Below are 15,440 nucleotides of genomic sequence, written 5' to 3'. Positions count from 1 at the left end.
ACTGCGCCCATACCTGTCGTTCTAATTCCTGGGGCCCAACAACCGAATTAGCCTGAGTTAGCCCAATATCAACCACCCGTAGGTGGGTATATCGGGAGAAGATCCGCTTGCTTAGTGACCTTGCCAAGCGAGCGGATCTCAGCGTGTATGGCCACCTTTTACAGGCCTTCCCGACCGGTATCTGCCCGATAATCGGGCAGATGACGATAGGACAGGTTTAATTTTTCTGCTGGATCGAAGACCACATTGGCTCATATATGTCTATATGTTAATAGACTCCTCACTTGAAATGGTAATTTCTCCACTCCAACCCCATTACTGAGTTCCCCTCATGGTAATTCCCACAGTATGTGCATGTAAATAAGGGGGGGCGGGGGGGTTTCAAGAGAAGCTCGGTTAATTATAATGAGAGGTGATTGAATTAAAGGGAAAATGGGGGATGAATTAATTGAAGGCGAGGCTGATATTGGTTCTTAGGAATACAGCTATATATAGGTTCCCATTATGTTGGTTTTGTATACAAACGTTTTTCCAACCTATCCAACATTAGCATTAAGACACCTTTAATTAAATTTTATTAGCAGCACATTCTAGCATGTTAAGAATTCTAGCATGGTAAGTTTAGGTTTTATATTCCATATAAATATGCCTATGGACTAGGCAGATATAATATTTTGACTTCTGCAGTGCCTTTCAGAAGGACCGCTTTGGTCAAAAAGCTTTTATTTGGCTTTTACCTCTAAAGTTGGTCACACACGGGCTGATAGAAACTGCTGTGTTTGGGTCCCTCTGACGGCCCTACCTGAAAGATATCTGGCCAAAAATCGGCCAAATGTTCGATTGGGTAGCTTTCACTTTTCTGTCAAATTGAGGACCAGATCTGCATGTTGATACGGTCCTTGATCCAACAAACTGCATAGCTGCAATTGTGATCCAAGATCAACCCGATATCACCCACCTCGGGGAAATATCCACTCCTTTTGGCATTATCTCCAAACAAGCCCATGTTTCAATGTATGGACACTATTAAGCCCATACACGTAGCTCTTTGTGGGACCATTGGTTCAGGGCTGAATCGCCAGATATGGAGGTAGAAACAATAGGGATTCTACCTCCTTCTGCCTATTCAGCCCTGGACGTAGATTTTGATTGGACGCCTTCAATAGCTCCCGATTAACCTAGTCCAGGGGTAGGGAACCTATGGCTCGGGAGCCAGATGTGGCTCTTTTGATGGCTGCATCTGGCTCACTGCCAAATCTTTAATAAAAAATATATAACGGGTGCGTGGCCTGCGCTCGGTGGATAGAAGACATATTCTAATCCTTAGAACACATCTTCTATCTGCCGAGCGCAGGCCACGCCCTCATAGTAGCATAGTAAGTTAGGTTGAAAAAAGACGTGCGTCCATCACGTTCAACCATAATGCCTATATATAACCTGTCTGCCTTAGAACACGTCTTCTATCCTCTGAGCACAGGCCATGCCCTCTTCGCATCGCATCCAGCATCCTTGGAACCCGCCCTACCTTGCCCCACAGCATTCGTGGCCAATCATATTGTATGGCTCTCACGGAATTACATTTTAAAATATGTGGTGTTTATGGCTCTCTCAGCCAAAAAGGTTCCTGACCCCTGACCTAGTCGATCGATGAGTTGACCGATATCCGCAGCCTTTTGCGATATGTCGCCTTGTCGTGCAACCGTACACGCACCGAATATCGTACAAAACGAGGTTTCCTACGATATCATCAGTGCGTGTATGGCTTGCTTTACTGCTGACAATACTGATGTTCGTGATTGGTGCCTGCTGTTTTCACTTTTGGTAATTTTTTTCCCCCCTGGTCTTTCTGGTGCTAATTCACTATTAGTATTTCTTTTTTTTTTTTGTAACTTGAATTTTTATTGAAAGGATATTTCAATGGTTTTCATACATGAAAAAACAGTAAAAGAAGAGGGGGAAAGAGAAGTGCAGAAGTCCAAAAGAAATGATACCATATACACCCCCTGTGGCTTTATAAACCCACATAAGCTGGCACTGTACAAGTCAGCCGTGGGTCAGAATGCCCGCCTACACATGCCCATTTAAATACAGCTTTCATGCCCCGCTGGTTTTTATAACACTTTCTGTATAGCGAGTCTGTGGCTTTATTAGACACAGCGTATGACACGACGGCTGGCATCGCCCAGCGCCCGATGCCCAAAGTGCCTGCTGTTTTACAACTTCATTTCTTAAATGGTCTGACTAATAGAGAAGGTACTATAATGTAAGCACTGGGCATTTATTGCTGTTTTTGTTTCCCTCCTAATGATGTTTTGGGCTATTATGCTTAAACTGACAATAAATGCCTCGCTGCTCTAATGGCTCCTAATAACGCTGTTGTGATATATTGCCCAAAGGAAGTTCAACTCTAGCCTGTGGGGTTTTTGGAATTGTTTTCTTTAACCTTTCTGACCTTTTGTCAGGGACTCCCATTGCTAGTTCTAGCCAGAGTGACCTGAAGGCTGAAGCCCCTTTGTATTGTCCTTACTATGTGGCCTACTGATGCTCCCTTATAGGTCGCTTTGGGCCCAGTTTCGATTTTAAATAGGGATGCACCGAACCCAGGATTTGGTTCGGTATTCAGCCAGAATTATGCCTTTTTTGGCAGGGTTCGGTTTCGATCCTTTGCTTTTTGATCATATTATCTACTGATGCTCCCTTATAGGTCGCTTTGGGCGCAGTTTCAATTTTAAATAGGGATGCACCGAACCCAGGATTTGGTTCGGTATTCAGCCAGAATTATGCCTTTTTTGGCAGGGTTCTGTTTCGGTCCTGGTCAGTCCTGGAAATCATGTTTACTAAAAACATAGGTCGCTTTGGGCCCAGTTTCGATTTTAAATAGGGATGCACCGAATCCAGAATTCGGTTCGGTATTCAGCCAGAATTATGCTTTTTTTTGGCAGGGTTCTGTTTCGGTCCTTTACTTTTTGATCATATTATCTACTGATGCTCCCTTATAGGTCGCTTTGGGCCCAGTTTCCATTTTAAATAGGGATGCACCGAACCCAGGATTTGGTTTGGTATTCAGCCAGGATTATGCCTTTTTTGGCAGGGTTCGGTTTCGGTCCTTTGCTTTTTGATCATATGATCTACTGATGCTCCCTTATAGGTCGATTTGGGCCCAGTTTCTATTTTAAATAGAGATGCACCAAATCCAGAATGATGCCTTTTTTGGCAGGGTTCGGTTTCGGTCCTTTGCTTTTTGATCATATGATCTACTGATGCTCCCTTATAGGTCGATTTGGGCCCAGTTTCTATTTTAAATAGAGATGCACCAAATCCAGAATGATGCCTTTTTTGGCAGGGTTCGGTTTCGGTCCTTTGCTTTTTGATCATATGATCTACTGATGCTCCTTTATAGGTCGCTTTGGGCCCAGTTACTATTTTAAATAGGGATGCACCGAATCCAGGATTCGCTTCGGTAATCGACCAGGATTATGCCTTTTTTGGCAGGGTTCGGTTTAGGTCCTGGCCGGTCCTGGAACATTATGTTTACAAAAAACAAAGAAATCCTGTGTTTCTTTTGATAGAGGACTCAGCGCAGCTCAATGGCTGTGTTTACATAGACCTTTCTAAAAGGTTACTGAGTTTTTAGCTTTCCTTCTCCTTCAATGTTGTTTTTTGGTGCTTCCGTTCAGCGCCGGAGCTGTACCCATAGCGGGGATTCCCAGGGAGCTGTGTAATAACCCAAGGAGCAAGTTAAAACTGGACTGCCTTTGCCCTTGTTTATCCAGCATTAATGTTCTTCTTGTTAAATTCTGGGGTGGGGTCTGAGCTTTTGTGTTCTTGCTCTCCACGGCAAGTTGTACAGATCTTGAGGTTTGAGGAACACGAGATGTATGTTTTCACATAATGCTTTGCTAATTGATGGTGGCATAATTATCTGTTTAAACTTGTCTCTGGAGGACTCAACTACAAAGGTTAATTGTGCACGACGGGGTTTTTTTTTCGTGATTTCTAGTCATCATACGTTTAGGCAGGATTATGTATAGCCTCTTTGCTTAACCCATTCGTGCCACGTCAGACAGTACGTTTGTTTTTATTGGTCACTGTAGCACCAAACTTGTTTTGCTGGGGATGGTTTACGGCCTGTGTAATTATACAGCTTGGGTGCAATAAACATTTTTTCCCCTTGTTTTTTAACTCAGTGGCTCTCCAGCCAGAAGAAATGTCACAGCCAAGATCCCAGAAATGAACAAAAATAGCAGTGCAGCGTTTTTTATGCTTATAATTGTGCAGTCTTTTATGCAAGCCGCTATCAGGTTGCTAGGGAAAAATGCACCCTAGCAACCGGACAGCAGCTGGAGAGCTGAAGGCTAAATAATTCTAAAGCTGTAAAATAGCAAATGAAAACCAATTGCAAATAGTCTTGGAATATGAATGTCTGCGTCATACTAAAAGGTATTTTAATGGTCAACCGCCCTTTTAAAACCTGAAATTTGTGTTAAGTTATAAGGAAAAAATGTATAGGAACTTTAAAATTTAGTCATTGTTCCTTTTATAGTACTTGTGTACAGGTATGGGACTTGGGGGTTTTCCTGATACGGGATCTTTCCATAATTTGTATGTCCAAAACTTAAGTCTGCTAAAAATCATTTAAATATTCAATGAACCCAATAGGATTGATTTGCCCCCAATAAGGGGTAATTATATCTTAGTTGGGATCAAGTACAAGGTACTGTTTTATTATTACAGAGAAAAGGGAATCATTTAACCATGAAATAAACCCAATAGGGCTGTTCTGCCCCCAATAAGGGGTAATTATATCTCAGTTGGGATCAAGTACAGGTACTGTTTTATTATTACAGAGAAAAGGGAATCATTTAACCATGAAATAAACCCAATAGGGCTGTTCTGCCCCCAATAAGGGGTAATTATATCTTAGTTGGGATCAAGTACAGGTACTGTTTTATTATTACAGAGAAAAGGGAATCATTTAACCATGAAATAAACCCAATAGGGCTGTTCTGCCCCAATAAGGGGTAATTATATCTTAGTTGGGATCAAGTACAGGTACTGTTTTATTATTACAGAGAAAAGGGAATCATTTAACCATTAAATAAACCCAATAGGGCTGTTCTGCCCCCAATAAGGGGTAATTATATCTTAGTTGGGATCAAGTACAGGTACTGTTTTATTATTACAGAGAAAAGGGAATCATTTAACCATTAAATAAACCCAATAGGGCTGTTCTGCCCCCAATAAGGGGTAATTATATCTTAGTTGGGATCAAGTACAGGTACTGTTTTATTATTACAGAGAAAAGGGAATCATTTAACCATTAAATAAACCCAATAGGGCTGTTCTGCCCCCAATAAGGGGTAATTATATCTTAGTTGGGATCAAGTACAGGTACTGTTTTATTGTTACAGAGAAAACGAAATCATTTTTAAAAATATAGCTCCTAGGCTGTTGTGTGAATGAGAGGAAGATGAATATGAGAGGACTTGAATACAAATAAAAGTATAAAAAAAAAAAAATAGGAATGATATAAGGATTGGATGTCTGTGACTCTACTACCATCAAGAGTTTAAATACCGGGGAATTCCCTACCAGTCATTTGAACTGAAGAAGCCACTCGGATGGGTGGTGAAACGTTTTCAAGAAAAACTCAGAAAAGTCCAGTTGTTTTAGACTTAATTCTACTAGATACTGAATGATATTTTAGCTTCATGGAGCAAATGAACAGTCTTTTCCCAATATGCCCACCTTGTAGTGGGTGATACCAGTATGATCCAATCAACAAATTGCTTGCTGTCAGGGCAAGGAGCCAATGGGTCCACGTCTCGTTGGGATTTTAATTGTAGATCATTATCTGGCCACATACACAGGGCAATAAGCTGGACCAAGCCAGCAGCTAAGTGACTGTTAACATGCAAATGATTAAATACAAACAAACTTTCTAATTTCAGGTATATGTACTGGACAGACTGGGGAGACGTGCCAAAGATCGAGCGAGCCGGAATGGATGGCTCTTTGCGTTCTGTCATAATAGATTCCGACATTTACTGGCCGAACGGGCTGACGCTGGACTATGATGAACAGAAACTATACTGGGCAGACGCCAAGCTGAGCTTTATCCACAAGGCCAACCTGGATGGATCCCATCGGTAAATGAAACTTGTCTTTGGTTTTCTGTGTTAGTGTGAAGATACACAGGGCTACAAGTAGCAGCTACTTGTCGTTGCTACTAAAACAGACAATGCTGATCATTTACTGATAACTGTCTCTACGTGTGTTTTAGCAGAGGCAATTCTCAGTATTGTCTATGGCAGGGGATTTTCTGGAGTTTAGTAGCCGTGAAAAAGTAGCTGCTACTAGTAGCCCAGTGTGTCTTCACCCTTAGGGTTTTGAAAAATCAAAGTTTGTCAGCATTATGGAAATAAGGGCCCTGCTTCACTGCTGTGTGATTGGTCCAACTGCAGGACAAATAAGCTGATGTTACACTACAGTTTTTGGTCTACTTGATGGGCTTCGGCAGTTCTGCACTCTCAATTAAAGGGCAACTCCACCCAAACATTGTTACATAATGAGCAGAAATGTAATTCTATGCAAACTTCTGATTAAAGGGGTTGTTCACCTTTGAGTTAACATTATATATGATTTAAAGAGAAAGTTTCTAAGACAATTACCAATTAGTCTTCATTTGAAATTTCAGCACTATCTTGTTGCTAGGATTCAAATTGCCTTAGCAATTGCCTTTTTAAGTCAGTGACCCCCATTTGAAAGTCGATAAATAGTCAGAAGAAGACGACAAATAATTCAAAGACTATAAAAAAAAAATGAAGACTGATTAGAAAGTTGCTTAGAATTACATAATAACATAGTAAGTTAGGTTGATAAAAGACGTACGTCCATCACGTTCAACCATAATGCCTATATATAACCTGCCTAACTGCCAGTTGATCCAGAGGAAGGCGAAAACCCCCATCTGAAGCCTCTCTAATTTGCCCCAGAGGGGAAACAATTCCTTCCTGACTCCAAGATGGCAATCGGACCAGTCCCTGGATCAACTGGTACTAAGAGCTATCTCCCATAACCCTGTTGCAGAAGCCAGTATGGCTTCTGCTGCAATGTTTAAGCAGTCGGAGCCGGAAGTGCTGAGAATATAAATGTCCTGGTTGCGTTCAACAGCAATTACATTTACAAATAACTTTATAACATTATTAACGCTGTTTTTGGGTGGACATCCCCTTTAACCGGAGCAAGTAGCTGTGAAATAGTTAACTGATTAAATTCCTGTACACTTTGTTAGTTTTGTATTTGCCTTGTGTAAAGTTTATTGGCTTCAGTGCCGCTCGTGACTTGGCATCAGATTCTGTGGAACTTTGAGGAGGACACAAATGGCAGCCCGTTGCTATAGGAGCGCTTCCTTGTAACAAGCAGGGGAATATTTACACAGCTGCCGGTGCCACAAGTTATTACACTGCTACCAGTCCTGTCGTGATTTGCTGTTCGTCTGCCTCCGGGCTATGAAATTCTGCCGGTTGTTTTGAGTTTTTCCCCCCCTCTCTCGGGTGTTCCCGCTTTCTGAAGGAAATGTTTAACCCTTACTTCAAGCCTTTGCTGGGTTTGTGGGTGTTGCAGTACAGGTATGGGATCCCTTATCCAGAAAATTCCGAATTACGGAAAGGCCATTTCCCATAGACTCCATTATAAGCAAGTAATTCTAATTTTTAAAAACTGATTTCCTTTTTCTCTGTAATAATAAAACAGTACCTGTACTTGATCCCAACTAAGATATAATTACCCCTTATTGGGGGTTTATTTCATGGTTAAATGATTCCCTTTTCTCTGTAATAATAAAACAGTACCTGTACTTGATCCCAACTAAGATATAATTACCCCTTATTGGGGCAGAACAGCCCTATTGGGTTTATTTCATGGTTAAATGATTCCCTTTTCTCTGTAATAATAAAACAGTACCTGTACTTGATCCCAACTAAGATATAATTACCCCTTATTGGGGGCAGAACAGCCCTATTGGGTTTATTTAATGGTTAAATGATTCCCTTTTCTCTGTAATAATAAAACAGTACCTGTACTTGATCCCAACTAAGATATAATTACCCCTTATTGGGGCAGAACAGCCCTATTGGGTTTATTTAATGGTTAAATGATTCCCTTTTCTCTGTAATAATAAAACAGTACCTGTACTTGATCCCAACTAAGATATAATTACCCCTTATTGGGGGCAGAACAGCCCTATTGGGTTTATTTAATGGTTAAATGATTCCCTTTTCTCTGTAATAATAAAACAGTACCTGTACTTGATCCCAACTAAGATATAATTACCCCTTATTGGGGCAGAACAGCCCTATTGGGTTTATTTAATGGTTAAATGATTCCCTTTTCTCTGTAATAATAAAACAGTACCTGTACTTGATCCCAACGAAGATATAATTACCCCTTATTGGGGCAGAACAGCCCTATTGGGTTTATTTCATGGTTAAATGATTCCCTTTTCTCTGTAATAATAAAACAGTACCTGTACTTGATCCCAACGAAGATATAATTACCCCTTATTGGGGCAGAACAGCCCTATTGGGTTTATTTCATGGTTAAATGATTCCCTTTTCTCTGTAATAATAAAACAGTACCTGTACTTGATCCCAACTAAGATATAATTACCCCTTATTGGGGGCAGAACAGCCCTATTGGGTTTATTTCATGGTTAAATGATTCCCTTTTCTCTGTAATAATAAAACAGTACCTGTACTTGATCCAAAGGATAATATAATTAATTCGCATTTGAGCTAAAACAATCCTATTGGGTTTTATTACTGTTTAAATAATTTTTTTTAGCAGACTTAAGGAAGGTTTTCTGTGAGTGCTTATGTCTGTATTTATATAGACTTTTATGATAAATACATTTCCTTCTCCTTTAAAAGGGTTTAAAAGGACTTTAAAACCAGTGACGTTGTGTAATGAATGTATATTGAAAAGTAGAATTGTTTATTTTTGGCTTTACATCCCCTTTAATCACCCCCCCCCCCCCCCCCAAGTTGCCTTATTTCTGCAGGTTGCTTAGTCCAGACTTGTTCTTATAGAATAAAAAGCATTATTGATACCAAATCCCATGACTGCAAAGTGGAAAAAAAAGAATTTGTGCCAGTACAGAGAATGTTATACACAGTTCTATGCAGGGTTTTCACTAGTTCTATACTGATGATCTTGTGATGCTTATTGTATTTTCCCTTTTTAAGTAGTTGTTTACCATTACATTAACCTTTAGTATGACAGACATTCTGAGACAATTTGCAATTGTACTTTTTCAGTTATTTTTTTTTTTTTCAGCAGCTCTCCTGTTTGGAATTTTAGCAGCTATCTGGTTGCTAGGGTCTTCTTTACCTTAGCAACCAGGCAGTAGGTTGAATGAGAGTCAAGGGATATGAGTAGGAGAGGGAGTGAGTAGAAAGATAAGTAATAACAAGTTATAAAAAAGATCACATTTTGTCTGCCCCTCATTTGAAATCTGGTAGATGTAGAAAGGGAAGGCAAATAATAAAAAAAAAAAAATACACAATGAAGACCAATAGCAAAGTTGCTAGGAATAGGACATTCTATAACATATTAAAAGTTTAATTTAAAGGTAAACCACACTTTTTACTGCTACATCAGCACTGCCAAAAAGCAAAAGCTGTGTAACCCTACTGACACACACACAGCAGATGGTTTTCCTGTGGCCCCCACTTACTCATTGTTACCAGAAACGTCCCTGTTTCCTCCCAGAATGCACACGCAGCAACATAGGGAGATAACTGTCCTTCCTGTTTCCTTTCTGACACGAGGGGCAACCTCCATTGCTCCTACAGGCTATTGGGCCCCGTATGTCATTTCAGTAGGGGACCAACCAGGGCTTCCAGTTAACAAGAAAAGGGGCACAATGTATCAAATACAGGAGTGACTTGTGCTTTCAGCCAAGTCCTGTACAGGTATGGGACCTATTATCCAGAATGCTCGGGACCTGGGGTTTTCCGGATAAGGGGTCTTTCTGTAATTTGGATCTCCATATAACAAATCAACCCAATAGGACTGTTCTGCCCCCAATAAGGGGTAATTATATCTTAGTTGGGATCAAGTACAGGTACTGTTTTATTATTACAGAGAAAAGGGAATCATTTAACCATGAAACAAACCCAATAGGGCTGTTCTGCCCCAATAAGGGGTAATTATATCTTAGTTGGGATCAAGTACAGGTACTGTTTTATTATTACAGAGAAAAGGGAATCATTTAACCATTAAATAAACCCAATAGGACTGTTCTGCCCCCAATAAGGGGTAATTATATCTTAGTTGGGATCAAGTACAGGTACTGTTTTATTATTACAGAGAAAAGGGAATCATTTAACCATGAAATAAACCCAATAGGGCTGTTCTGCCCCCAATAAGGGGTAATTATATCTTAGTTGGGATCAAGTACAGGTACTGTTTTATTATTACAGAGAAAAGGGAATCATTTAACCATGAAATAAACCCAATAGGGCTGTTCTGCCCCCAATAAGGGGTAATTATATCTTAGTTGGGATCAAGTACAGGTACTGTTTTATTATTACAGAGAAAAGGGAATCATTTAACCATTAAATAAACCCAATAGGGCTGTTCTGCCCCCAATAAGGGGTAATTATATCTTAGTTGGGATCAAGTACAGGTACTGTTTTATTATTACAGAGAAAAAGGAAATCATTTTCAAAAATTAGAATTATTTGCTTATAATGGAGTCTATGGGAGATGGCCTTTCCGTAATTCGGATCTGTCTGGATAACGAATTTCCAGATGACTGATCCCATACCTGTGAGCAAACATTACATCTCGGCTCTAGATGCCTTTCAGATTCCTTACCTAATCCAAATTAAAAAAAAAAAATCTTTTCCTTTCCAAAACACAGGGGTGGCCCTTCCGTAAGTGAGGGGCCCCGTTAACAAATAAGCGCGACTTCCTGCATTTAAAGCGCTTCCTATTACTGGGAGCAGAAGGGTTAAAAGTGGGCCATCCCAGAGGTTGTTGAACCCAAATTTGTTGTATTTGTAGCTACCAAACTGTTCCAGCTGTGAGCGCTCCCTCCAGCTCAGATCCTTCCAGCCCGACGTGTTTATTCTAGCCGGCTGCTCACCTCTCCCCGTCTGTTTCCCATTGCTCCCTGTGTCTGATTACACTTGCGATAATCTCACCAGCTCCGGGCAGGAAATGCTAATGGCCAGCAGAAGTCCTCCCCCCCCCCCCACTCCCTATAAAGTCCTCTTTGTTCCTGCCATTCTCAGGCCCATTACATAAAGAAAGGCCTTGTGACTGAATTCTCCCCTTTTTAGACAAGATTTTTCTGGTGAATGGAGCAGAGTTTGTACAATCGGAGGAAATTCAGGATGAGAAGTAGAGCAGAGAAATGGCTTCAGATGTGACAAGGCACTTACTTTTTATTCATTACATATTTAGTGTGGACCTGTTCTACAGTACTCTAAAGACTGAGCAAACTTAGGGGGCTGTTCCTGCTGAATTGTGCTTAGTACAGGGGAATCCCTATGCTGCCATAGTTCTATGCTATCTCTCTGTACAGGCTATGAGCAAACTTAGGGGGCTGTTCCTGCTGAATTGTGCTTAGTACAGGGGAATCCCTATGTGCCATAGTTTTATGGTATCTCTCTGTACAGGCTATGGGCAAACTTAGGGGGCTGTTCCTGCTGAATTGTGCTTAGTACAGGGGAATCCCTATGTGCCATAGTTTTATGGTATCTCTCTGTACAGGCTATGAGCAAACTTAGGGGGCTGTTTCTGCTGAATTGTGCTTAGTACAGGGGAATCCCTATGTGCCATAGTTTTATGGTATCTCTCTGTACACGCTATGAGCAAACTTAGGGGGCTGTTCCTGCTGAATTGTGCTTAGTACAGGGGAATCCCTATGCTGCCATAGTTTTATGGTATCTCTCTGTACAGGCTATGAGCAAACTTAGGGGGCTGTTCCTGCTGAATTGTGCTTAGTACAGGGGAATCCCTATGTGCCATAGTTTTATGGTATCTCTCTGTACAGGCTATGAGCAAACTTAGGGGGCTGTTCCTGCTGAATTGTGCTCTGTACGGGCTATAGGCTTTTGGACCTCTGCACTCTATTGACCGCTAGGTCATACATGCTGTAGACTGTAATAGAAATATAACACAGTAAGAGTGAAACTGCAGCAACCCATAAAAGATATAGGTGGGAAAAATATATACATTTACCTTTTAATATTTCCAATTGACAAATATAGAATGACCATAAAAGCTCCCCTTTACTTCTCGAAATAAGGACGCCTAGAATGTTATAGTGCTTTGTACAGTAAGTAAAGATACTGAGGAAGGTGCAGCAGTGCAGTCAGGCCAAACATATCACTGTATTGCTTTGGCCGCACCACCCAAAATCATATGGGGTTTGGGAACCCTCGGCTCAAGTCAAAGGAATGCACTGACTCCAGGATCTGGCTACGGCAGCGTTATTGGGGAAATATCAGATCCGGAATAAAATCCCTCAGGAAAGGCAATTTTGGCCGATTATGTTGCTATAAACATTGTGGATTAAATGTCACAGAAAGTGAAATGAAAAGGTCTAATAGATATTGAATAATAGATACTGGGCCTTGGCCCATGAGGTATTCTTCCCCGCTACATTGCTATCAGAATGAACGCCAGCCAGATATTGATTGGGACGGCATTATCTCCAGGTCGTTAATCAGTTCCCTATTGGAAAATGCAAAATAAAGGTCCCCATGCACTGGCCTATCCGCTCGCTTGGGGATGTCGCCAGGCGAGCGGATCTTCTCCCGATATCCCCACCTACGAGTGGGCGATATCGGGAGAACCCAGGATTATTCGATCGTTTGGCCTTGGGGCCAAACGATCGAATTATAACGACCGGGCATAGGAAAAGTCGGTCCGGGGACCGCATCAACGAGCCGATGAGGTCCCCGATCCGACTAGATTTTCTAACCTGCCCGATCGAGATCTGGCCGATTTCAGGCCAGATATCGGTCGGGCAGGCCCGTCGGTAGTGCCCCTACACGGGCCGATAAGATAGGAATTTACCCCTACCCTGGTGAGAAGATTAAGGTAAAGGTGGCCATACACGGGACAGTTGTAGCTGCTGATATCGACCCCTTAGACCAACTCGGCAGCTTTTCGGCCCATGTAGAGGCACTAACGACGGGCCTGTCTGACCGATATCTGGCAGATATCGATCGGGCAGGTTTAAAAATGTGGTCCCCGAAACGACTGCACCTATACCCGTCGCCTTAATTTGATTGTTTGGCCCCAGGGCCAAACTACCAGATTAGCCTGAACTAGCCTGATATCGCCGACCCGTAGGTGTGGATATCAGGAGAAGATCCGCTCACTTTGCAACCTCGCCAAGCAAGCGGATCTTAGCGTGTATGGCCATTTTAACACATAGAATGGTGTGCCCTGTAATAAGCATCGGTAGAGTTGTGTTGCCACTTGTTTATTCCGGCGCAGCTTGTGATGCTACTAAATCCCAGATGGCTTCTGATGATAGAAAATAGCAATGGACCCTTCATTGGCTTATAGTGGCTTATGTGCTCCATTAGCCCAGTGATTCCCATTATCTTTAATGGTGAGACTGTTGCCATGGTATCGCCCTAATGCTGGCCACTTACTGGCCGTTACCTAGTAACAAAGCACTCGGATATTCGTGCAGGCTGATTGCAGCCATGTAATTGCCCTGATGTATCTGCCGGTCTCGGTGATACTTATTTTACCATTTGTCCGCATTTATTGATATGTATGAAAGCTTCCACGTCTTCTAGGGTAGTGAAGAGGTCAGTCTTCAAAGAATTGGCGCTCTCAAGTGGCAAAACTTTCGTGAAATTGAGTATGTTTTATGGTAATATTGTAGCAGATTGTGTTCCCAGACATAAGGATACCCTTGTCTTTAATCAGCGAGAGAAGTACAGAATGTCCTGTTCTAGTAATATATTGTAACGACCCTGGTTTCTCTGTCTCCTCAGGCAAACGGTTATTAAAGGTTCTCTTGCTCATCCCTTCGCCCTGACTCTATTTGGGGACACCATCTACTGGACAGACTGGACCACCCGCTCCATCCTGGCCTGTAACAAGTACACTGGAGAGGACCGGCGAGAGGTGGATTCGGACATTTTCTCCCCCATGGACATCCATGTTTTTAGCCGTCTGAGACAGCCAAACGGTCAGTTCTTGTCGGGCAGCGATATTTCATTATTATAGGAGTTCCCTGACCAAATAAAAGCACAATGTTTGAAGGCCAAGTGCTTTTTTACAGGTCATGAAACTCGTTGAGTTTGCTTTTTTTTTTTTAATGTTTTGAGCTTAAAAAAAACTCGAATTTGAGTTATGTTTTGATTACTCGAATGTCTGGTATATATTAAGTGCAAAAAAACAAAATAAAATTCGCCATCTAAAGCAGTGGTTCTCAACCTGTGGGTCGGGGACCGCTTTGGGGGTCGAACAACCCTTTCACAGGGGTCGCCTAAGACCGTCGGAAAACACGTATTTCCGATGGGCTTAGGAATAATTTTATGGTTGGGGGTCACCACAACATGAGGAAGGTTGAGAACCACTGATCTAAAGACTTGTGAGTATCTATAGAAGTCAATGGGAGTTGTTGCCGCAGAGACACCAGGAAAAATCCCGGCGGACCCCGGCGGCCAAGACCCAACTATTGCCGGCGCACCCCTTGCCCGACCGTTCCTCCCCTTACGCGTTAAATTTACGCCCTCTGGGGAGGATGTTGGATGCGGGGCCCTGTGAGGGGGTTTAGGGGGGCCCCTGCGGGGGGGGGGGGCACAGGTATATATATATACACACATACACATACATAATATAAAAATCTAGTAATGCCAGGGCCTCCTTCAGATATCATGGAGCCCCTTATAGTGTCTTATTATGATCTCTTCATATGCTTGTAAATTCATGCAGACATTTCTTTCCTCTTGCAGCCACAAATCCCTGCGCAGTACACAACGGGGGTTGCTCTCATTTATGCCTAATGTCTCCCATGGAGCCGTTTTATCAGTGCGCTTGTCCCACAGGTGTGCGCCTCATGGAGGACGGGAAGATGTGCATGCATGGTGAGTGCCCAGTGGCCATGTTTTGTATTTTGTAGCCTTTTGTTCAGCAGCTCTGCAGTTTGGTATTTTAGCAGCTATCTGGTTGCTAGGGTCTTGTTTACCTTGACAACCAGGCAGTGGTTTGAATAAGGTACTGGAATATGAAGATATAGGATATTAGGATAAAAAAGTAACCATAATAAAATTGTAGCCTCACAGAGCAATAGTTTTTTTTTGTTTTTTTTGGCTGGTAGTCGGTGATCCCCATTTGAGGGCTGGAAAGATGTACGGTTATAGAATCCCTTATCCGGAAACCCGATATCCAGAAAGCTC

General features: G+C 42.0%; 1 protein-coding gene across 1 annotated transcript in view; it reads left to right on the top strand.

Moving 5' to 3' along the window:
* Positions 1 to 15,440, top strand: part of lrp6 (LDL receptor related protein 6) — a 65,287-nt gene that overhangs the window by 18,248 nt on the left and 31,599 nt on the right. The window contains exons 3-5 of the mRNA XM_031898568.1: positions 5,952 to 6,149; positions 14,031 to 14,227; positions 14,997 to 15,128. Of these exons, the coding sequence (XP_031754428.1) occupies positions 5,952 to 6,149; positions 14,031 to 14,227; positions 14,997 to 15,128 (527 nt within the window). The remainder of the gene's footprint in view (positions 1 to 5,951; positions 6,150 to 14,030; positions 14,228 to 14,996; positions 15,129 to 15,440) is intronic.

This window comes from Xenopus tropicalis, chromosome 3, assembly GCF_000004195.4.
Source record: "Xenopus tropicalis strain Nigerian chromosome 3, UCB_Xtro_10.0, whole genome shotgun sequence".
NCBI classification, from domain to species: Eukaryota; Metazoa; Chordata; class Amphibia; order Anura; family Pipidae; genus Xenopus; species Xenopus tropicalis.
The sequence above is the reverse complement of the archived record's forward strand: the minus strand, read 5'-3'. Positions and strand labels throughout refer to the sequence as shown.